General features: G+C 34.0%; 1 protein-coding gene across 4 annotated transcripts in view; it reads right to left on the reverse strand.

Moving 5' to 3' along the window:
- Positions 1-24613, reverse strand: part of LOC149787078 (uncharacterized) — a 103719-nt gene that overhangs the window by 52692 nt on the left and 26414 nt on the right. For all 4 annotated transcript variants that reach the window (XR_016425083.1, XM_089977602.1, XM_089977603.1 and 1 more), the window contains exons 4-9: positions 21643-21696; positions 15591-15639; positions 11004-11154; positions 3882-4013; positions 3118-3253; positions 1552-1689 (exon numbers count right to left, since the gene is read on the reverse strand). Coding sequence is in view for 3 of the 4 variants with exons in the window: in XM_089977602.1 (XP_089833728.1) it covers positions 1552-1689; positions 3118-3253; positions 3882-4013; positions 11004-11154; positions 15591-15639; positions 21643-21696 (660 nt within the window). In the remaining variant the exon portion in view is untranslated. The remainder of the gene's footprint in view (positions 1-1551; positions 1690-3117; positions 3254-3881; positions 4014-11003; positions 11155-15590; positions 15640-21642; positions 21697-24613) is intronic.

Consider the following 24613-nt stretch of genomic DNA (forward strand, 5'->3'; position numbering starts at 1 on the left):
AACTAGGTTAGGCCTTGAACTCAATTCTAGTAAACATTTTGTTTACCACCTAAAATCATGACACAAGCCTGGTATGTGAAGCTCCATCCACAACCATCAATCATGGAAAACAGTTAAGTGCACAATATAAATTAAATATACATAACGCAATATAGTAAATAATGAAGATCAATTTAGATTATGGAGGCAACTGGAGGAAGAATAACAAGTCTGTGCAAACTATTCTGAAAACCTGCTGCAAGAAAGCAATTACTGATTCAATTAATGAACTCAAAACTTTATCAAGATACTGTGCCAAACTACTATGATACATATGTCTGAAATAAAATTATATCTGAATTATCTTGACAAAATCTCTTTTAGTCAATTTCAATCAACTGACAACTTCTCTCATAATCACAACTGATTTTGCATTGTACAGACTATTACTGCATTCAAAGGTGAAAACTTACATACTGCATATCAAAGAAAACTGCTGCTTAATGAAGATTGAGAAACAGTTCCTTACAAGGGTGCTAAATGGCAATATTAAGGTAAATATCATTTTGTCTACACATAAAACACTTAAATAAAGTCCCTGAACAGGACTAATGCTCTACTAGAATTCCAAGAATTCAAGACCGTTTTTTCTTTCTTTTTAACTTCCAAGTGCTAAAACTATTTCATGGCCATAGTTGTAAGATTGGCATCACATTCATTTTACCAATAACTAGTCATTGCAAGTCAACTAGTAAGAACAAAACATCAATATAACATTCATTCAGGATGTGTTGCAATAACATCTTTCTCAAGAGGCTGCTGTTTTAATTTTGGTCATTATCATCTGTCCAGAAAGAAACATTTTTTTAAATGGCCTTCATTGCAGTCATATGTTGTGTCAGATTGGCCTAATTTCTATTGTTGAACTGACAGACATCACAATAGGTCATTTAGTGACAATCCCATGCTGATACAACCATGAATTGGAGATGGAGCAGTAGTAACAAGACTTTTAAGACAGTGGCCATAATGGGTGTCAGATCAGCCCTAGTTTTATTTAAGATGAACCTGATCTCATAAGAATCTCTCAGTAAAAGAGTCCATGACATATAACAGCCTGCTCAGGAAGAGCAGCAATAAGATTTTCAAAATGCCAGGAAAGGCTTAATGAATCAGTAGTTTTCCTTTAAGCCCAACTAGAAGTCTTTTTGTAAAATTTCTGTGTCAATATGTCCATCTGATTATGAGTAGTGGTGATCACGAAAGTTTCTAAATAGCTGCTGTGGTTGCTATACTGGCTGTCTAAGGGGCACTTGCATGACCTTGTGATGAACATGTCTGTACAGTTTCATTGCAATCCTGTCAGTACCTTTGGAGCCATCTGATAACAAACTTGTGCTAAGTGATGCCAGACAAAAGGACATCGTATAGTCACTTCTGGTTTGTGATGCGTAGAGCTAATAAAATAGGCTCATCACAAGCAGCTTGTTTTCCTTTAAAATGCACTACAAGAGTAAAAACAATAAAGGGTTTAGAAGAAATATACTATATATATGTAAGTATTTTACTTACCATGCAAATCATTATGCAACCATAATTTGTCATGAATTTTAAACAAAGCTGCTAAAATATCCAAAAATAGGCGCAGAACAATCTTCGCCCTATGTTCATTCTCCTGAAGTCGTAGGATAAGTTTTGACAGCACAGTAGCTGAAAGAAGAAAAATCCAGAATTTTATAATCCAGGCCTTTATAATATGGTAACATTGTCAGCATAACGTTATTTATCATCTCCTAACAAGCAAAACTTTATCAAACTCTGTCAAGTACTTTTCAAGATATTTAGGTTTGAAAATTTAAGAGGAGGTCAGTTCTATTAAACGTAACGATATTAATGAGTTCTAATGATGTCATATATGAGAATGAATATATTGGAAAGAAAATGAAAATCTACTCCAAGACAAATTAATTGTAATTAAAAGTATTAATGGAAATAGATTTCATAAAATTTAATACACATTTGCATTACAATTGGGATAATTTGAGCACACAAAAATGTTGAATTTTGAATACTTTTAATATTTTTATTTCATATTTCAAAATATTATACCACAAGCAGCATTCCTATTTTAATAAAGAGCTTACATATTTCTTCTACTTTAAAACAAAGACCCTTTAAACTCTTCTGTAATATATAGGTCTCACATAACCATGTCTTAGCAGGGCAATACTATTAATTTTGAGTTAATAGATTGTAAAATTAATGGATGTTGTTACTGGAAAATAATATTCAATTTGTTATAAGCCTATCTTCTTCATACGTGACATATCAAAATCAGTAATAGTCCAGTAAGTTTACAATAAGATATTTCACTTCATTCTCTCCGCCAATCAGTAGTTGTGGTCCCGAACAGAAAAGGACATGACCCAAGTCCAACTGAATCTTTTTCAGCTGTGACTCCATTTTCAACTTTCTTTGCTTCTTCAAAATCTTCACCACTCAGTTGTGTTTTTATGCCATGATTTTGAGGCCTTTCCATTTATTTGGTGCATTATGATTTGCAAGGTCTGCATTGACAAAATAATATACAATAACTGTGTCATTCATCTTTATAGATGGTTCATCACCGCTATATCCATCTGGTGTTCAGTGAATAAATTCTCAAACATTGGTAAAACTGGTAACAAAAACATGAACTGACTTTCCCATCATGTCATCTTACTATTTATCTCAGGTCTTGAAGGCACTACTCTGAAGCAGCAGTAAACGTTGGTGCTAGGACATCTGATTCAAATTTTTTTTTCACACATACTGAAATCTCTGTTATTGATTTTGATAAAATGGGAAGGCATACAAGGTAAAAGAATTTCAATGTGCACTTAATTTTGTTTATATATATATATATATACATATATATATATATATATATATATATATATATATATATATATATATATATATATATATGTATGTATGTATGTATAATCTTTTAAACTTTCTTGCAAATCTGGCTAAAAAGATTTGTACAAAGTATTGAATCACAATAAGAGAGGAGTAAGTGGACCATCACATAATATTTTGACATGGGTACATTAAAAAAGGTTTTATTTCTCATTACTTAATCCTCATCAAACTTGCCATCTGTGATTTCCTCCATCAAAATGTAGACATACTTTCCCTCCATCATATATGCATAGAGGTCAGGTGAGACTCCTGTGCCCGATAATTCATTCAAGGCCATCACTTCCTCTTCACGGAAATCTGATAAAGGTATCTGAAATACACATGAAATTGTGCGAGTCTCTCATTACCTTTAGAAAGCAGCTGTGGACCTCAAGGTAGAAAAAAATTCATTGAATTCTAACTGAACTATCCTCATCAAATAAAGAATTATCATTATTATATTATTATTTTTATTGGGAGCTCAGTGGTTAGTGTGTCAGACTCATGACTGAAAGGATGGGGGTTTGAATCTTATCCCTTGACCAGCCGGGGTCAGCTACCTTTGTGTCCTTGGACACTTTAGCCTCGGTACTAAATGACCGACTTGTGTTGCTGTGCCATAAAACACCATACAAATCAATTACTCATCATCATTATTATTATTATTACTGTCTAAGATTAAAGTTGGTACACTGGGAACTGGGTCTGCCAATACCTACACATGCAAAGGTGCATTTTGCCTTCTTTTTTATGTTTTAATCTTAAAATTCATATTTATAATCAAAGCTGATTAAAATCCATTAATATCAATAAAGAAAACTGATTTAGGCATTTTCTACCACTTTAACTCAGTTTTGTCAATGACATGACAGTATAAATTTGTGTACTGGCTGCTTTATTATAAAGTAAGAACAGATTGAAATGGTTTAGAAATCGCAGGAAATACATCTGTAACTTACCTTTTTGCGTGCACATTTACTTGACGACTTCTGGTCCAAAATTCTTTCTACCTTTCCATAATATCCCTTTCCTAGCCAATCTTCAACATTATATTCAAATTTCTCTCTGTATTCCCCATAATTGTGACCAACCTGAAAGGTAAAAGAATGGAGACCATAAAAAAATGCATGCATGAGTAGACATACATATAACAGTATTGCACTGATGGTTTTGAACCTGTATCAACTTGACCACAATAAAATAACAAGAAGCCTACACTGCTCCTGAGAGAATTCGATTTTCTTCTATTGCCTCCAGATTCCTTGAAGAGATCAAGCTAATATTAGCTTCAAATCAAATTTGACAGATATGGCATTTGGCCAGGTATCTGGGTTCAAACACTATGAAGCATGGGTGATTGCCTTTTCATTTGGATCACTTCTTATCAAAGGTACAAGATTTATGACTTGGTATTCAATTTATAATAAACATATAAAACAAACAACAAGACATCATTCATTTTTGAAGACTATATATTCCATGGAACCTTCTTTTGGTAAAACTGGTTTTCTTCAGAAGTGCTTTCTCAAACTCCTGTTATAAAGGTAGGTTATGTAAAAGTCTGAAATCAACAAGATTTAAGATTTATTTAAAAGGCTTAGATTAAATAAAGTTGTCTATAAGATTGAATCTATTAGCTTAACATTTTAGAGGCATTTACTACAGTGTTCTATTTTTGGACAAAATATCTTCATTAATTCACATCACTGACAAATCTGAAAAGCCTCGACATTTCTCTCACAAAATCGGTCAAAATTGACCTGAAGCAGAGTGAACAAAAATGTTGAAATTCCTACCATTCCATCAAGAAGGAATCAGAACTTGAAATAAGAAATTCTGAACATTAGAGAATCTATTTTTGACAATAATAATAGAATTAGATATACCATTTCAATCTTTAACATCAAAAGAAAATCATTATGCCTTACCTACAACTGGCAAGTCCGAAGAAAATTGACTCCCCAAATGCAATTATGAATCAGAATCCCCTTAAACTGTTTATCTGGTTTTAACTTATTTGAGTTGTGGCAGGAACCTCTACTTTTTCAGAATATGCTACATACAGCAGTACAGTAAAGCAACATATAACCTGTATCACACTGCATCCCTGGGTCTACTGATTATGAAAATGGATGCCTGAGTTGCCAGATAAAAGACCCAATATAACATTTTACCTGTTTCTATAGTAACCATGTGATTGAATGAGAAGCATTTATTATTAAATATTAGTTTATGTACATCAATAGATGCATTAGATAGCCGTTTCCTTGGTAACCATTAGAAGGAAGAAGAAGCAATCACTTTCAAATATTATCTTATGTTTAACTATCGATGATTTAATTCTGTTGTGTGAAAGTATATATTCTACGATATTTAACAATTCTGCATATCAGCAAGGGAAATAAGCACATGAGAGTGAAGACCAAATATTTCAAACACCAGTCAAGCCTTGAATAAATGCTCATTTACCTGCTGGGGAAGAGACTTATAACTTTTACTTTTCATGCAGAAACTGTAATCGTTGATATGTGTATAATTTTGAAGGCTATCTCTGGCATGTCTAGCAGAGCAAAGATGAAAAAAAATCATTCTGTGATTTTATTTGTTTTTTCACCTCTGAACTTATTCCGTTTATTCAGTAGAAAGAAATGATTATCATTTCAAATTCTAGACTTATGTACCTGCCAAAGAAAAAGTTATTTTTTACAACATTCACATCATACATAAAAAGTATATCATGATTTTGAGTAATGAAGCTCAAAGATTATGCACAAAGGCCCCAGCCAAGAAGCGGAACGTTGGGATGCAAACACTTCAGGTTCTTGGATTGTTGTGGTAGATTTCCTGAGTCCTGGGCAGCCATATCCTTGCATGTCTGTTTCCCTTACCATAATTCAGTCAGTATACAGTGCTCTTAGGTATTGAAAGTCTGTTAGAACTGTACTAGCCACAGCCATGACAGTGTTTCTTGTTCCAAGGATGCTTTCAGCGAAGTCCTGTTGACACAAGTGAACCAGTCACAATCAGTTGTAGCAAGCAAGAAGATCAGCATGATGGATACCAGCTCTCATGATTTACATACTGGAGAACACGCATGTGCATCAATACCTTTAAATGTACTCATGTGCATTTTCAGTTCATCACATCATTGTCTTTACTATTCATTGGTAAGTAGGGAGGAATAGCTTCCCACCAATCTCTCAATTTCTGTGTGTTGATGAATTCTTCCTTTGTTGTTAGTCTTCATTTGAAACTTAATATGAGTACTGTTAATGGCACATTATGCACTCTCCATTAACAGTACTCATGTCAATCACTGAAATATTTGTACAGAAACTATTTTTCTTCTCTAATTTAGAGAGATCTTGACCTTTAACCTTTGAGCGTCCAAATCAATAGGCTTCTTCCTTATCTAAGTGCAAGCAATCCACAAAGGTTGGGCATGGTTTGTGATGCAAACTTAGTGTTAATGTGTGGAGACCATTTTTCAAATTTCAGAGTTACCCAGATCTTTGATTCTGAAATCAATAGGGAATTACTAACCTCACGTACAAGATATCCACTAAGTTTGGTAACTGTGGATGATGAAGGATTTCAGTTACTGTGCAGGAAAAATTTCTTCTTTTAGTCAAAACAACCTTAATCTGGCTTTTTAATCCTCAAAATTATAGGGTTTTTCTTTATCTAAGTGTAAACCATCCACAAAATGTGACAACTGAAGTTATTATGCAAAAGCAAAACTGGTAATGAACAGATGGATAGATATCATAATACAAATAAAAGACAACAGTAGCTAGAAAAGGATAAATTCCTCTTCTGTCTGCATTGTTTTGTTTTGCTTCCAAGCTATCTTTCAGTCAATGAAGTCAGCATTTTAGCACTTGTCTAAGAATGTTTGCAGAAACTACCAATGTTTGGATTTTAGAAAATTTTTCAGTTGGGCAAGTTTGGAGACATAGGTGATAACATCTGTAAAGTCTATCATGAAGTGCTGAACCTTTCTTTTTTTCACTTCTATCAGGTACCATCAGGATCCAGAAGCTGCCAAATCCTTGCAGCTGTCAATATCTTGCAAGTGGATAGTAATTCCATAATTGTCCAACATGGATTCCCATGATTATGCCTTCTTCTGACTGGAAACAAAACTTACTGCACCCTACCATATTGCTTGAGATCTTTGTCCAATGTCGTAGGGTTCCTTCCTTGTTTATGCTCAATAATATTATAACATTAATATGCCCTTCAAAAATTCCTCAAAATATTAATTATTTACAATCTGTGCTTGTACCACACATTGGCAATTCTAAACTGGGTGCAATGCAATGCACAACAGTTATGCAACTATGACACTTCTCTTCATCCTTTCTGTAATCATTCAGTTCACTTCAACTGAACATAACAGCCCCATTCTGCATTCCAAGATTTACTACTGCTCTGTATGTAGTTATGCCAGTCAGATTGTCTAACAGAGAGGCACTTATAAACCAACCAAAAAAAGTCCTTTCTAAATTCCATCTTTAAGTCTCTCAGCATGTCCATGTACAAGAGCTACTGTCTGCAAGCTTAGTTAGAGATGTCCATCACAGCAACAAGTAATGGAAATAATACAAATTCTTGTTCAGTAATGTATTAGTCCCCTCTCCATATACATGTATGCTTAATATTCTCAAGTCCTACATATCTTTGGTTGCTTCTCTTTTTTTAACAACTATGATTAATGGTGCAACTTGTACCTAAAGTCAAATTACATAATGTGCTAAACTTGATAAAGAAGACAACATCCAATACATCAAAGTTGGAACTTAAAAGTTTTCATACATCTTCCAATTCTTCTCATCTACTTTTATCAATGGTTTGGCAAGATTATAATGCAGAGATGCCAAAATTTTACAGAAGGAGGGCAGCTCCCCGTTGATACAAAAACTGGGGGTAGGGGAGGTCAAAAAAGGAGGGAACGGATGAAACAGCCACAGTTCAATATTTACCGAAAATTTCAATATCTCTCTTTCTTCCATCTCCACTCTTAGAACTCGACTGAAACCAAAATCTTTGAAATATGTCACATCAAATTGTATAAGCAGCAATATGTTTATTGTTTCTGAGCTTAACCTGAGCCATATCTGTGAATGAATATTTTTCTGTGCTGAGATCCCCAATTCACAGCCTACTGTCTGAAGGGGTATGTACATAGCTAGCTTTTAGTCAGCTAGAACAAGTTGGGAAAATGTTATTTATGACCTTAATGTATAATTTTTCACAGCTCATATGCATTGCATTTTGGATATGTCTGCTTAAATTTTTTTCTTTTCACTAACATAAGCAAGTTTCAAAGATTCACTTTCTTAAATCAGTGCTTTGCAGACTATTATGCCAAGTTTCTTATCTGCTCCAAAATAATATATTAGGCACTTAAGTCCACCAATGCCATAGTCTGATTGTTCAGACATACTTATTCTGATCAAATAAATATCTTTACTTTTTATTTTCATTTTAGTTTCTTATTTATTAAATTTATCTTAAACACTGTATGTTTTGCAGCACAAGATCTCTCAGGATTAAATTGTTTGAACAAAGAAAGGAAAATTTAAATCTACTTTTAAATTGTCTGTATTTAATTAGCCTTGGTATTTTGCCTTTTCTACATTTAATTTTGAAATACTGCTGAAAGAGCATGCATGTTGGACTCACTTTCAACACCATTTTCAGGTTTGAAAGCACTCACTTGTATCTCATTGATACTTTCCCATCTTCAATAATCTGGTATAATTCATAAATTAAAAAATCATTAATATCAGCCATTATTGGCAAACAAATTCGTCATCTAAAAATGAACCATGTTGGGAGTCAGCTATTTTGGTGGTCGAGGCAGCCCATATTTTAAACATACATCTGTAAAACTTCCTTGATGCCATTCTGAAACTTTTACAGAATGCTTGTTCTAGGTTCCAAAGTGCCAGTCAAATTTAGTTTAACAAATATTCATATCATACCAGTGAACCCATATATATATATATATATATATATATATATATATATATATATATATATATATATAAACAGTTGCCTAGACAGATGTGGCATGCAAAAGGATGTATCTGCCAATTGTGTGATATGTCTTGTCAAGCATTGTAAGAATTAACAGTTAAATAAAAGTTGTATATTGCAAAGTTTGTTTTTAACATGTGTGACTTGAATCTAATCTGTGAGATCTGCACATCAATGCTTTCTAAGTGTGCCAAGTCATGCAAATTTTGTGCAATTCTTACTTTCATCATGAACTTTCAATTTTTCCTTCCCAAATCCGTCTTTTAAACCCACTACAAAATATGATTTTATGTCTTATTAGGATGGATATTTGCAACAAACTTGACAAAGAAGCACTCTGTATTCAGCATACTTCAGCAAGGCATGCATGTTAAATGTATCTCTTATGTTTTGTTCAATCACACTGCATTTGCTGCAATTTTATTTTCTCTGCTGGTTGTTTTAGCCTTTAATTTTCATTACCCTTTATTTCATCTTTCTGACCACCAATGAAAATGTGTGAACACCAGTCAAGCCTTCTGTTCAGATTATTAATGATGACATTGAGTAATATCTGTAGACAAATGCATATAAAACTGATACAAATAACCATATTTGCAAATCAGTCCATACCATATAGAATCTTCACTGAAATTTTAGATTAACTAAGCACTTTTTAATAGCAACGTTCTGGAAACCAGTCACTAAATTCAAAACACTTCTGCTTTCATAGGAAATGATGAGTATTCCTAGTTTATGGGATGCTCATATAAATCTAATTTAGTTCAAAATTAGATTATTATGCATCTAACAGAGATTCATCACAAGAGGAAACAACTGTTATTAAATGGCAATAAATATTTCCATCGATAATATAAATGAGACAATTGCTGAATTACAGATGTATTATCAATGACTGGAATAAAATGTATTTATCAATAACTGGCTTAAAAATTCATCCAGAAATAGTTATTTTTCAACTCCTAAGCTGATTCTTGTCATGTATGTGAATATGAATGAAGGAGTGAATCTTCCAGCCCAGGACAAATGTGAAAAGGAAATATCTTCATCCTCTGCAACTCCAATTTCATTTTACTCTTCAATAATGAGATATAAATATAATATTATCAATGATGTAAGAAGAACTTGAAACTTTTATTTCATGCTGCTGATTGACTCTGAAGTCAAAGATCTGTCTCTCCTGTAGTATCATGAATAAAATAAAATGTACCATGTCAGCATGTTGTATAAGGCCTTCACTATGCTAATTAGATCAAGCAATGAGATGCAAGATTTCATCAAGATGCATGGATCTCAGCTCATTATATAAATCATCAGTGATCTTAAAGACATTTAGGTCCCTATTTCAAGTTTAATCAAAATTAGATAAGCTAATATTGCATCAAAGATAACAATACAGCAAATATATTGTCCAATAACATTCAACTGTTCAAAAATGATCAAACATATTATTTCACTGCAACATCAAAATGAATAGTTTCATTGCAATCAGTCTTAATGATAATCTTTCCAAATTACATGAAGCATTCTCAGATAATACCAAGTCACTACTATTTTCTGCTTTCCCAGAAATTACTGTTTTTGTTGTTTTTAAATTATTATGACACTGCCATTTCATCTTAAAAAAATGTTAGTCACTGTATTTCACATGTTAAATTTAATTATGTCTAATATAGCATGGCATGTGACATATTTCACATTATCAGCTGATCAATGAAAATTTCACACTAACTTGTGTAATAGCACAAACTTAAGGCCGATAATCTGCATTTATTTTTAGCCATATGGAAAATTTATACATCAAAATTAACAATGCAATGATGCAGTGTAAACAAATTTAGTCACTTTAATTAGGTAGCCACATTCACTTGTGTAAAATTCAAAGTATCTAAAACATATGGATAACCCTGCAAACCATTATGTCCTGGAGAGATGTGCCTAATAACATTAAGACATACAAATGAACATACAGATTTATGTATAGGAGCTGTAGTAGAAGAAAAAACTAAAATTACTATTGTACTGAGCAGTCTTACCTTGCCTGAATTGAAAACCACACCTTTGGGAAATTGACATGCCTTCATAAATCGAACATGTGTTAAAAAGGCATCCAAGCTGTCTATCTTTGATTCATCAGAGCAAGGTTCCACAACTGCATTTGCACATGCAACATCCCCATTCAAGAACCTAGGTAGTGAAGTTTAAATACTTTAAGCATGACAATTCTTTAAGCAAACTACTCCCACAATGATGATTAATTTCTTTTGTAATGGAAAGAATAACAAAAGTTTCTATATTCTAAATGTCTTAGCAATGAGCAATTGTAAAATGATCCCTTCCTTTGGGAACCATAAACTGTGATTAAAACACAACGGAAAATTTAAAACTTGGAGTCACTTGAAGAGACTAATACAGGCAGAAGAAATTAAAAAATGGACTGTTTTCTCTTCTTTTTAAATTGTTAAGTTTGATATCCTATGATTACCAATGATGACATGACCATCCATTCAGAAGGAACAGAATAACATAATTTTAAAATGGCTATCACAGTGGCCTTACTGAATGCCCTGTGAGTTAGTTGAAATTCACGGAGTACAAATTCTCATGACTTTCATGCAGGGTTCTCAACAGATGTGTACCTTCAGCTTTTGATGCTTGGAAATTAAGTTCTACCTATTTCTGATGCATGAGAATTCCAATCTGTGTAGTTTTATGATGCATGCTTATTTGGGTTGGAGCATCATTTTTAATTACTTTATGTACTGTCCATACAATGATAAATCACATTTGTCCAATTACTATTTACACCTTATCGGCCAATACTATTGCACATATGCACAGTCAATATGAAATGAGCAGAGCTAACAGCTCATTAATATCATGCTTAAGTGGTCATAACTGAATCAAGTTGGGATTGTTTTGAGATTATCTTTCATGTTTATAATGCTTTGTTGACTTTTATCAAATTTGGCATTTGTGATTGCTCACCAATACATGTGATTCCAAGACAAAAAATACCTTTTTAATGCCCATCTACAGTACATGCTGTTTTATAGTTGAAATCTACAGCCTTTGAAAAGCTAAAGGACTTTTCTTTTTTTAAATTCAAAACATATCAGTGTATTTATGTGTTCTACTGGGACCAGAAATGTTGCAATCATGTGTGGTTGAGTGATCAGATTATGAAGGCTAACAAGAACTACAAGCTGTTAATAGATTACCTTATCTGGAGAGTTAAAAACCAAATGCATAATGTTGTATGAGGTGTAATTAAGTAGCAAATGGATCAAATGTTGTCCATGATGGCTTTCAAGTCTTTCGATAAAAATCGGCTGACCTTTGGCAAATATGAGATACATAGAAGACCAACCCAAAAATGAGTTAGGCAGAAACATTTCAGTAGGTACAGGTAAAACCCATTATAACATGATTCTGCTTATAACGCAATGCCACCATGGCTCGCATTTTGTAATTTAAGGTGACCTCTCTTTTTAACATCCTAAAACATGCTCTCCGAAAAGTTGATTATTCATATCCTTAGCAGATTATGTGATCAAGAGGTTAGTTAAAACTGATGACATCGACATTTCAATGCATATTTTTTATGGGGAAGTTTTACGAAACAATTTTAACGCGATCCTGCTTATATTGAAATATTATTTTTTGGATCCCAAGCATTGCATTATAATGGGTTTTACCTGTATTATGATTTTGTTTATTGTTTAATTGTCATTATTATTTAATAATTGTGTCTCACTTAAACTTCATGCAATCCAATGGAATTAGGAAACATCAATGAAACATAGCAACACTGAAGCTCAACATAATATGTTATTCACAGGTACATGTACCTATCCTTGAAAATTTTTAGCCTCTAATTATTCATATAGATATCTCAATAAGCAATGTATTATCTACAATCAGTCACAGCTTTCTGCTGAACAAATGGCACCAACATAATCTAAGAGAGTTATGATTCTTTCAAGTAGGAATCTTTCCCATGCCACAAGTAACAGCAACTATCACCAAGCTCTCATGCACCAGTATCATGACCACATGACCAACATGGCCATGCTCTCATCCCCCAAAAAGGATGGAACAAGATCAAATGTATGGACTCATGGTGCATGAGAAAACTCTCAATAGGCGAACAGAATTTAAGACTCTGCTAAATGCACAAACACTGGCAATGGTGATGTATATACATTAACAGGTCTGCCAACGCATACAATTTTGCAGTAAGCCTTATGAAACTGACCCCTAAAATATGAACTTGTGGAATAGAAGCAACTGGCATGGAATAAAGATTGTTGCTGTAAAATCTGGATAACTGGCTCATCTGTGATTTGGATCATGGTTTTATATTAGATTTAATTAATCAGGAAACCAGACTACTTTACAGTAGTACCTTACATGCTTTTAACTGCACATATATTTTTGCAGACAAAAAGTGTTTTCATGATCAAACTGTTGATTAAAGAAATTATGAAAAATGGTGTCCAACAAGCGATATATGCTGAACAAGAAAAGGAAAATAAGCCTCTTAAAACTGTTAATAATCAGCACAGAAGAATACAAAGGAATATTCAGATTCTTGTGAATAAAATCAGGAAGGGACACAATTATGTTTATAGGACATCACATGTCTATTTGAATATGTCTCATGGCAGGAGGTATGATTGCCATCGTCATGTGAAATCGAAAAAATATGAAGAATGACGTTAACCTTAGAGACAGCAAAAGACCTTTCAGCTGCATTGGGTTTGGAACTAAAGTTTGTGCAACTAAACTAGAAGTAATAAGGTCTACGTGTATGTTAAAAACTTTTCAATTGAAAATAATGTTTACTGTTGCTCCCATATTTTTTAATACCAAACATGTTTTCCAACTTTTGAGCTGTTACAGTAACAATAGCAGTGCATTAATATCTTGTTAGGCCTTATTAAAAACTGGTCAAACTTACAGAAAAAAGATCAACTGCCTTACTGAGATGGTCCTGTAAGGGTTGGCAGGTCTGAATAAAATTGCTAATATAACTGACCACTATATATCCGACACAAAGGAAATCACTTCAGAAGTGTGTGCAAACAATTACTGCATCTGACTGTTTCATAAACAAACTTTGTTTCCACTGTAACTTTAATGCTGATGTTCATAAGTACAATTTACCATACCAGTGAGCAGACTGAACACAAGATCAGACTGTTACTACCAGACAAATTTCATACGTATGACTGCTTAAGATCAGTCCCATTTACCCAAAACCCATTTTAATCATCAACACTGTCTGAAGTGACCCTCATTTGTGGAGATGCGCCACTCTTCATTGGCTTAAGGGTATATGCCTTGACTCTTTAGTTCGATTGAGACTTTATCAAAAAGCAACTGAAACTGTCCTTCTTTTCATTTATCATTACAGGATTAAACATCCATAAATCATGATGTTATCTACAGTCAATAATATCTGGTCTCTTGCTCTTACACATGTACCTTGACTTTTAAAGAGCTCTCAACAAGAGTGAAAAAACATAAACTTTTTTTTAAAAGACCTTCATTTATGCCTCTTCTTTCAAATGAAAATTCCATGAAATTACACACATTTATGCAAAAAATCTGATACCCATGAATTTAAAGTGATTAACAGTAGAATTTGCACTGTTTTCGTTTAGGACCACTTATATTTCATATAAAAATATTATGGTGAAAATCCCTAGTCAATATGACAATTTATGTCAATGATAATCCATTCAGAACGTGTTGCTATGAAATGATTTTTTAAAATGGCCATTACGGAGGAACAGCGGTAACACTATTTTCAAGAAGGCTACCATGGTAGCCATATTGGATGTCAGAACAGTACTATATTCATTTAGGACCAATTAGATGAATGTATATTGAAAATTTCATGGCAAATTCTTCAAATAATTTTTTTAACAGTAGCAATAACAATCTTGTGCTAAGAGACAATTGGCCATAGTTAAGCTCTTCAGGTCTATGATCAGCAGGACTAGTAAGTGGCAAATGTCTACACATGATGCATAGTGGCTACTCCACAACACAGTAAGAAAGATGCATTTAGTTTAAGACATATGAAAATCATATAAGAGCCACACCTGTATCTAGTGATAACATATTTTATCATTTACATTTCTTCCTCCTTATCTTTCTATATATTTATCACCACCAAATTTACATTACCATATTTACTGTATATATTGGGACACAATAAAATAATTTTTTTCTGTCACGAAACTTATGGTGCAACTTTTTTTCCACCCAGGTTAAAAAAAAAAGGAAACACATATAATAATTACAATAATTATCTTGTTTTAAATTCTGGATATAATATTTTCTTGTTTAACTAAACAGTGAATCTCAGATTCGGAAATTTTGCACAGTCTCAACTGCAAAATTGTACATACTTATCCAATTTTCTTCATAACAGCCTTATGGAATTACACATGTTCAAACCAGTGACCAAAAAACCTTTTCTTTGTTATGGAAAATGAATTCAGTGGCCTGAAGTCATTTGTGGAAAATTAGCTTTTCCTTTAAATTATGATGAATTCAGACCCTACCTATAACTATATCTTTTTTTAATATCACTATTAAACTGTACATACCTCAAACCCACAACATCCAAGTATTCACCGGAATTTTTGTGAAGTAAAACTGAAAGAAATATGATTATTTAGTCTATTTTGCTGTTTTCTGACACTGTAATAAACATTAAAGAGTCCAAGAGTGCAATTTCATACTTCCTTAGAAAAAAATATATTAAAATTGTGCATTTAAGATAACCCATTGTTTAAATTTCACTTTTCCTTTAGCAAAGTTTATGTTGATATATATATATGTTAATATATATATATATGTTAATATATATATATATATATATATATATATATATATATATATATATATATATATATATATATATATACATACACACACACACAGTGAAACTCCTCAAAACCAAACCCTCAGAATCCCCAAAAGTCCTATTTTTTCTTAGTCCTGAAATGTTCGTTCCTTAATATCATCATTTTTTCCCCTGTAAACCCTCAACTCTGAACACAATAACAATTTTCAATCTCAAGTTTTAATTTTATTTTTAAAAATACCACATAAAAATGAACTTAGCTGAAACTTGGAAATATATTTTAGCTGCTAAATTCCTGACACACTGGAACAGACTCATCATCATCATCATCAATCCCTTAACCCAAGAGGTCACTGGGGCACCACAGTTGACTTTACAACCAATTCTCTTTATCTTTCCCTGTTTTCTACTGCCCTTTTGGGGGACCCTGAGTGGCAGGGTGGTCAAAAGCGCTCTCCATTACGGATCACTTCCATCTCATCTCTGTCTGCATGCGTTCGAGTCTCAGATACGGCCAATGTAGGTATGTGAGAAAGCTTGCCAGTAGCTTCTTGTGGGTCAGTGGCTCATTCCGGAGTTTTCCTGGGTTCTTCCTCCACCATTAATACTGGCCACCATGTATAGCCTATCATGTGCTGAAAAATGGCATTGTACCCCTAAACAACAACAACTGCCCTTTGGAAATCTCCAAATCCCATGCCTGTCCACTCTTTAATGTTGTCTTCCCACCTCTTTTTCTGTCTACTTCTTCTTCTGCAACATTGCACTGTGCCTTGCAAGACTGTTTTTACCAGTCCAGATGATCTTGAGACATGATTGTACCACTTCAGTTTATGCTTTTATACAGTGGTCAAGAGGTCTTCATAGGATCCGTTGGCTCATTTGATCCTGTTGTAGACTTCTTCATTGGTTATATGGTCAAAATATGTGATACCCAAGATCTTGTGGTAGCATCTAATTTCGAAGGTTTGAATCCTTCTTTTAGATCTGATGTGATCGTCCACATTTCACAAGCATACAGAAAGATGGATATGACAATCGAGCACATCAGCCTTATTTTGGAACCAAAAGCAATGTTGGTATCTTTCCATATTGGTCTCAACCTTGTTATTGCTCCTGTTGTATGGGCAATCCTGCAAAGTAGTTCTGGTTTAGAGCTCTCATCTGTGATAATTGATCCCAATTACTTTTGTCCACTAACCTTAATTTCTGCACTGATGCAGTTGGTATTGTTTGTTGTAAGTTTTGTTTTTTCAACGCTAATCTCCATACTGTATGCTGTGGAGGTTGTGTTGAGGCATTCAACCAAGTCAGCCAGTACTATGTCATCTCCTGCTAAACTATCAATATCATATGCGAAGTGAAGGTTGGTGATTGTTCTTCCTCCGATGCTGACAGTGCCCTTGTGGTCATGCAAGGAATCCTCCATGATCCTTTCCAGGAAAATGTTGAAGAGTGTAGGTGACAGTATACATCCCTGTCTGCCTCCAACTGTTCTTCGATAGCAATCTCCTCAGCTGGTATTGATAAGGACAGCACTGGTGGCTTTGTCATAGAGGTGCTCAACAACTTGCACCTGGTTTGAGCTTATGTTGTACTTCCTTATAGTTGCCCATAAGGCTGCATGGTATACCCTATCAAAGGCATTTTTTAAATCTTTAACAACATGGTACAGATTCTGCTGATGCTGAATGTATTTCTCACAAAGAAGTCTGAGATTGACGATTTGTTCTGTGGTTCTCCTTCCTGCTCGGAAGCCTGCCTGCTCTACAGCAATAATTTTCTCTGCTTGAGGCTTCAGTCTGTTGAGAATTATCTTCAGCATGACTTTGCTCGGATGACTGATCAGACTGATGTTTCTGTAGTTTTGGCATGACTCATTCATGTCATATTTAACCAAACACTTGCTGTTACACCCGAATCAATCATGCTTTAGACAGAAACATTCATGGGAGACTGCCTTGATTTCCTTAACTGAAAAATGTCTTCAAGCACTTGACCAAGGTAGAATAATAGGATCTGTATTTGTAGATTTCAGGAAACATTTAGACATGGTGGATCATGAAATCCTTCTGAAGAAACTGAAAATCTACCAATGTGATGAAAACACAGTTAGATGGTTTACTTCATACGTAAGTGAGAAAACACAACATGTTTATATAAATAATGTTATGTCTGAGCCTGGTACAATTAGATATGGAGTACCACAAGGCTCAATTCTAGGTCCATTACTATTTTATTTATTAATGACCTACGGCTCAATTCTAGGTCCAATACTATTTTATTTATTAATGACCTACCAATTTTACTAAGGGACTCAATATATTAAATTACAGATCTCTATGCAGATAACACAACATTGTCATACAGCCAAAACACAAAGCAAGAACTTGAAATTTCTTTACAGAATGCCATAAACAAACTGGACAACTGGTGCACATGCAATAGCATGGTGGTAAATACTGGTAAAACTAAAATATTACTTATTTCAGCATGGCAAAAAAGGACAAATCTTGATAGTGATGAACTATGTCTGACAAGAAAGGATAAAAATTTGCAAATGGTCTGTAATGATAGACTACTTGGTGTTTTGGTAGATAATAACCTATCATGGACTGTGTTGTGATGTGATGTGATTTGGATTTTTAACGTAGCTTTAACAATTTTTCAGTCACATCGCTACGATGTCTGCAATGTGGCAGTTTATAGTGATGTCTAGCACTGGGGCATCATGCCGCAGACATGTAGCATGATGTCCCACCCAGTCACATTATCCTGACACCGGGCCGACCAGTCCTAACACTAACCTCTTAATGCTGAGCACCAAGCGAGGCAGCTGTTAGTACCATTTTTGTAAGTCTTTATCATGGACTGAACATATCAAACATATCAGTAAAAAAGTAAATTAAAGTTTATGGCTTCTCAGTAGGATAAGACATTTTCTCCCTGAAACTTAAAGGCACAGAAAACTATTTTATAACAGTTACATACAACCCTATTTAGACTACTGTAATACAGTATGGGTTAATTCAAATGATAAAAACAGGAAAGCTGTCACATCTTCAAAATAGGGCATCTGGGCTAATATCAATCCAGAAAGACAAAACGGAAAATTTAGCTGGTAAGTTAAAAATATTACCTATTAAAGATCGAATCTGTTTGAGACAAGCCAAATTAATGTACAAGATATCCAATAATAGTGCTTCTGAATATTTACAATCACTATTCCAATATAAGCTACCTGGCGATACTCCCCACCTGCGATCCATGTCTACCAAACAGTAAAAAATTCCAAAACCAGATAAGGAATTATTTTTTAAAAGTTTCCAATACGCTGGAACTTTGCTCTGGAAGAGTATTCCTGTTGAGATCAGAAATGCCCACTCTAATTCTTTCTTCCAAACCCAATATATCAAGTGGTTTCAGAGATGCAGCTAAAATAAATAAATTCCTTTGTATAAGTGCTCAATGTAGATTAGTTCTTAGCTAATTGTGTTAACCTCTTTAAATAAAGTCATTATTATTATTATTATTATTACTGCCCTATGCCAACACCACATGGTGTTGGCAAATTCAAACTGTTTGACAGGCAAGTGTCTCTGACCATACAGGTACACCCAATATAAATGTTCAAATATAAAAAATGAGGTGGTGATGATTAGAGGAAACTCGGATTACTTTATGTTGAACAAGCTGTTGTGATAAAAATAATACCATGGAATTCACGGGGTGGGGGCAATATTTTGAACCATGCCACTTTGTGTTATGTTATAGATGGCGAGTGAATGTTTTCTAGTCTTTTTCATTTTAACTAACAAAAATGAGTACCTCTACCTGCAAAGGATATCTCAGATGAATTCTCAATTTAAAGATTAACAAGGCCAAGGACTAAAAACTAATTACGACTTCTTAAGATTAAACGAACTTACAATCATATATCGATCAATCATTTCACCCTACTTAAAAGGTTTTCCTGCCATGGTGCTTTCTGTAAAATTTTAATGATTCTTTTCAGTGAAGAAGGTACTGCCTGAAATAATGTGAAGGCATTCCCTCTCATCTGCTAGAGTGGTACAGTTACCTCTGGTCCCTGAGTGTTTTGCTAACCTAGTAATACATCAGAGGGAAAAGTTCTGGATGATACATTGGTTCAGCTAATCACTGTGTCTCATCAGTGTGAGGCTTATATATCCTATGAGCTAGTACTACCTTCTTTTTGGCCATGTGACAAGACACAATTAAATTTAATATCTATAAGAAAAATCAAAATATTCTTAGTACAGTTTGGGTGAGAGGAGTCTTTATATATTAAATGCCATTGTGTACAACTTAAAAATGGTATTCTGCACTGTGCAATATAGTTCGGCCAAGAGGAAAGTTCGATGAAGTGAATGTCCTCTATCACTTTTTATGTTGGGGTGAATTTGGACAAAAAAAGCTTATTATGTCCACTATAAGCAACAGCTTGGACAATCTATGATGACCACTAAATCTGGTCAGCAACGGAAATGACCTGGATGGATTAAGTGCTACTGTAAGAATGTGGATTTTCCACAATCCATGATGCATAAACTGTACTCATGAAACTTTTGAGTTTTCCTGGCATTATGAGAGATTTTTGTCCTCATCTGTGCTGTTGAGTGTGTGGGTAAAGATCAGGTTAGTTAGTTTTTTCAAGGTTACGCATAAGATCTCATTCCACGTGGGCTACAAATTTGAGCTATTCGCAAATTTTGGATGCAAAATGATCTCAGGACCTCCTGCTAGTTTGCTTTCAAGGCTACAATATCTGACGTAGTCAGTCATTTTCTGACACACTTTAATAATATTTTCAGTGGTTATTCAGCAGTAGTTCAAAGTTCTTTGTGTGGTTTCATTCAGTTAGAAAGTAGTAGACTGATCTCAATTATAATTATATTAAGTGTATTATTAAGTATAGTGTATTATTAAGTATATTAAGCCAGCACGAATGTCTGGGCCAATACCAAAGAAATTATGAAAATAAATATTTTTAAAAATTGTTTGCGAAACTAACACTTCCACTAAAAAGTCAAGTACTATGTCTCTCTTCCCACTATAACTGAATAATTGTATAGTTTTCCCTCATTTCTTCAGTTCCATATACCTTTTACAGTCTTAACATCTGTACTTTTTTTCTTGTTGAATGAATGTTTGATTTTTGAATTGATTTATTTCCCTAACACTTTTTTTTCCCAACTCTTTACCATTTTAAAATCTACCTTTTAATCACATGCCTAATATGACTACATGCATAATCTCCCCACTAATGTGAGCTCAACAAAATAACACTGTGGTATTGTTACGTAATTCTGCAAATGTCATCAAATTTTATTTCTCTGTGTGCAACATGTACCAAAACTGGAAGCTGGGAACACTCGTATCTACCACAGCATTGCACATTAGCAGATACGGGTAAATGTGATTTTTTTCTACTTATGATTTTATAAGAACTACATTGACTCTTGTCTCTCAGTACTCTCTGACCTTGACCTATGCTGCTAGTAGTATAATGCTTGGCGTAAACAGCAAAACACAATATACAGTAAAACAAATTAACTTTTACAGAATTATGTCAAAGTTTGTGATGAATGGAAATAAATGCAATATAATAAAGACATGGCTGGTGTAAGAGGAACATACATACATGCATACATGCATACATACTCTGTACTCTTCAATTTGTGATTAAGTTCATACAAAAAAGAGCAAAGTTTTGTGGATAAAATTATTTCATTTTTATTTTTAAAACTAAAACTTTGTCTAAAACTTACCCGTTTCTCCCTTTTCTAATTTCTCCCTGATGTAAGGCATATTCTCAACCAACTCTGAAAAGATTTAAAATGGTAATGTTTTCGTGACTTGTATATGTGCTATATAATAATCACTAGTGGCATTTTAAAATGCTTACAATACATTTCTTTCAAACTCTAATTATAAAGTATATGTTGCTGAATGCAACTTATTATTACAGTAAACCATGTAGAAAACAATCAAAATAAGACATATTTAAAATACATGTGAACTGCATATTAAGCGATGCCACAATTTACACAGAAATCGAAACTAGTGTATGGAAATTTATTTGATTGTATCCTCATGCATTTAGAGTCATAAACAATCATTTTGGATCCTTTTTGTTTTTAACCTGACATGATTTGTATTTAGTCATTTTTATTATTTACTTTTGTGTTAATTAGGTTTTTGCATATTCTAAAAAGCTGTTTCTTTATTAAGCAAACCTGTTTTCATTAAAGAGTTTTACAAATGGAATTATTCTGCTTTATGTCTTTAAAGATTACTATCAAGTGTTAAAAAAACCAGCCACCACAGTATGAGGCTCTTATAAACCAATTTCTGAAATATTCGGAAATACAACTGAAACAGAAGAAAATATACTAGTTCTAAGTGCTACCAGCAACCAATTTAGACTGTGCACAAGGGGCCCTGAGTGGCTGCATGGTCTAAAGCACTCGTCCTTATGGATCACTGCCATCTCACCTCTGCTTGGGTTCAAGTCTTGGGTTCGACCAATGGTGGTATGTGAGAAAGCTAGCCAGTACCTTCTCGAGGGTCGGTGGTTCTTTCCAGAGTTTTCCCGGGTTCTTCCTATACCATTTATACTGGCCATCATGTATAGCCTATTTTGTGCTGGACAATGGCATTTAACCCTACAACAACAGCAACAACAAGGCTGTGCACAAAGTATCTGGGTAACTTAGTAAGCTCAATATGTATATATAAGTACAGACTTGCATGTTTGCATGTTCAAACAAAAGAACAGTAAAACACGGTCTCTTCTTCACTGTTTCAATATAGCTAACAAAGAGGATGTAAGGTATATGTTGCTGAATGCAAATTATTATTACAGTTAACTATGTAGAAAACATCAAAATAAGAAGACATATTTAAATGATATAAAGAATAACTACACACCCAATACTCAAGAGAAATATTCACCTAAAATGGATTCAACCTACAAAGTCTGAGTAACACCAAAATCAAACATGGCTGACTCCTCCTCTCCAGTTCCAAGCTTTCTTAAATAGATTCCAACATAATATGCAGCTGACTCAAACAAGATTCCAACAATCAAAACATTCTTGGATGAGAATCTACACTTCCAGCAGGGACATTCATATAACGGACTGATCTGTAAATCCATGGACGTGGATTCTGCCACTGTGACTCTCTACATGACAGCTGTTAAAATTCAAGTACAGGGCCAGACTATGGGTAAATTATATTATCAACACTTGTCAGCAAATGGTAGATAACACCAATTTGAAATTAATGATCTCTCAGCCAAGGGCTTCAGCACCCATCCCTGAAGCCTATAGATCTCAAAATCCAGTCAACAGTAACACAGCATTACATGAAGTAAGCCAGATTACAATTAATGTGGAGGAAACTCCAGGACTCCAGTTTATGATAGGTGCAAACAAATTTCTTTGAGTTCTCTGGAACCCATATACTTGCACCTCCATACAGTGCTCAGTAATGATAGGCAATCTTCAGGCCCAAGCAGCATGGTTAGAAATGAACTCTCTGCAATAAAAATAAAAAATCTAAAGTGTTCAAATGGATAAACCAGGTACAAAAACAGTGTACCGGGAAACCCAGACAATACAATACACAAACATGTCAAAGAACCAAAATACAAGTGCCTGTCAGGGCACTCTGACCATACCAAAACCACAAAACCAGCTATTAGATAAAAAAAATCATTATACAAACAAAAAGATGCAACCTCACCAATTAAACAAGATGAGTCTATTATGCTGTAAACACTGACAATCATGTGTCTCACTCAACATCAAATCCAGGTACAGAAGGAACTGCTCTAAAGATAACCTCCAATTACCCACAGCATGAAGCTAAATTAAATACAAATGCTAAATACAACAGTCAAAAAAACTTTCAGTCAGTCTAGTCATGGAAATCAAGAAGTTGAAGCAATGCATCTGAATCCCCCACTTGTCAAAATCAGCAACATAATTAAAAACACATCTCTTCTCACAGGATAATCAATAATCAAAGGAGTAAGAACAAGAGGATTATATAAAACTGATGTAAACCCCACAAACTCTAATACAGAGAAAATACTGGATATGGATGTCTCCATATCATACTGCAGTTCTTCTCATTGGTGGCAATAATTACAGTAATGGCCAATCTTTAAAGGGCATTGAGGATGATTATGAAAGTTTCTTGTAAGCCATCTGGTCCAAAATCACAGAGTGTAAAATAATCATCTCAGGCCTACTGCCAAGAAGGAACGAACTTATGACTCCATGAAATGATACTGTGAGCATGTTGTATGAAAATTTCCAATTACTCTTTGTTCTGCAATACAGGACTTTCTTCAAAGACAATCAAGGTACAGTTAACCAACAATTATACCAGCAAGACCAAATCCACTTGTCCAAAAGAGGTACTGCTATGCTCCTTTGGAATAAAGACCAGTACATAAGACTTATAAAAGGAGTTAGGCACGAGTCAGAAAACTGCTTGTATTGTGGTTTGCACGGTCATGTAACACAGTGGTGTCTGCATGGAAAACAGTTTCATTGCCATGTTTGTAACAAACTAGGACATAAGCAAACATTGTGCACATACCAATATGTAGAAGGCAATGATGTACAGGCCTATGCAACACATATCCAGCAACAAAATGCATTAGAATATGTATATAATGTTCAATGTAATAATTATAATTATATAAACAGGTTTCAGGCACTATCT

Source organism: Sinohyriopsis cumingii, chromosome 12, assembly GCF_028554795.1.
Source record: "Sinohyriopsis cumingii isolate HCF-2022 chromosome 12, ASM2855479v2, whole genome shotgun sequence".
Lineage (NCBI taxonomy): Eukaryota > Metazoa > Mollusca > Bivalvia > Unionida > Unionidae > Sinohyriopsis > Sinohyriopsis cumingii.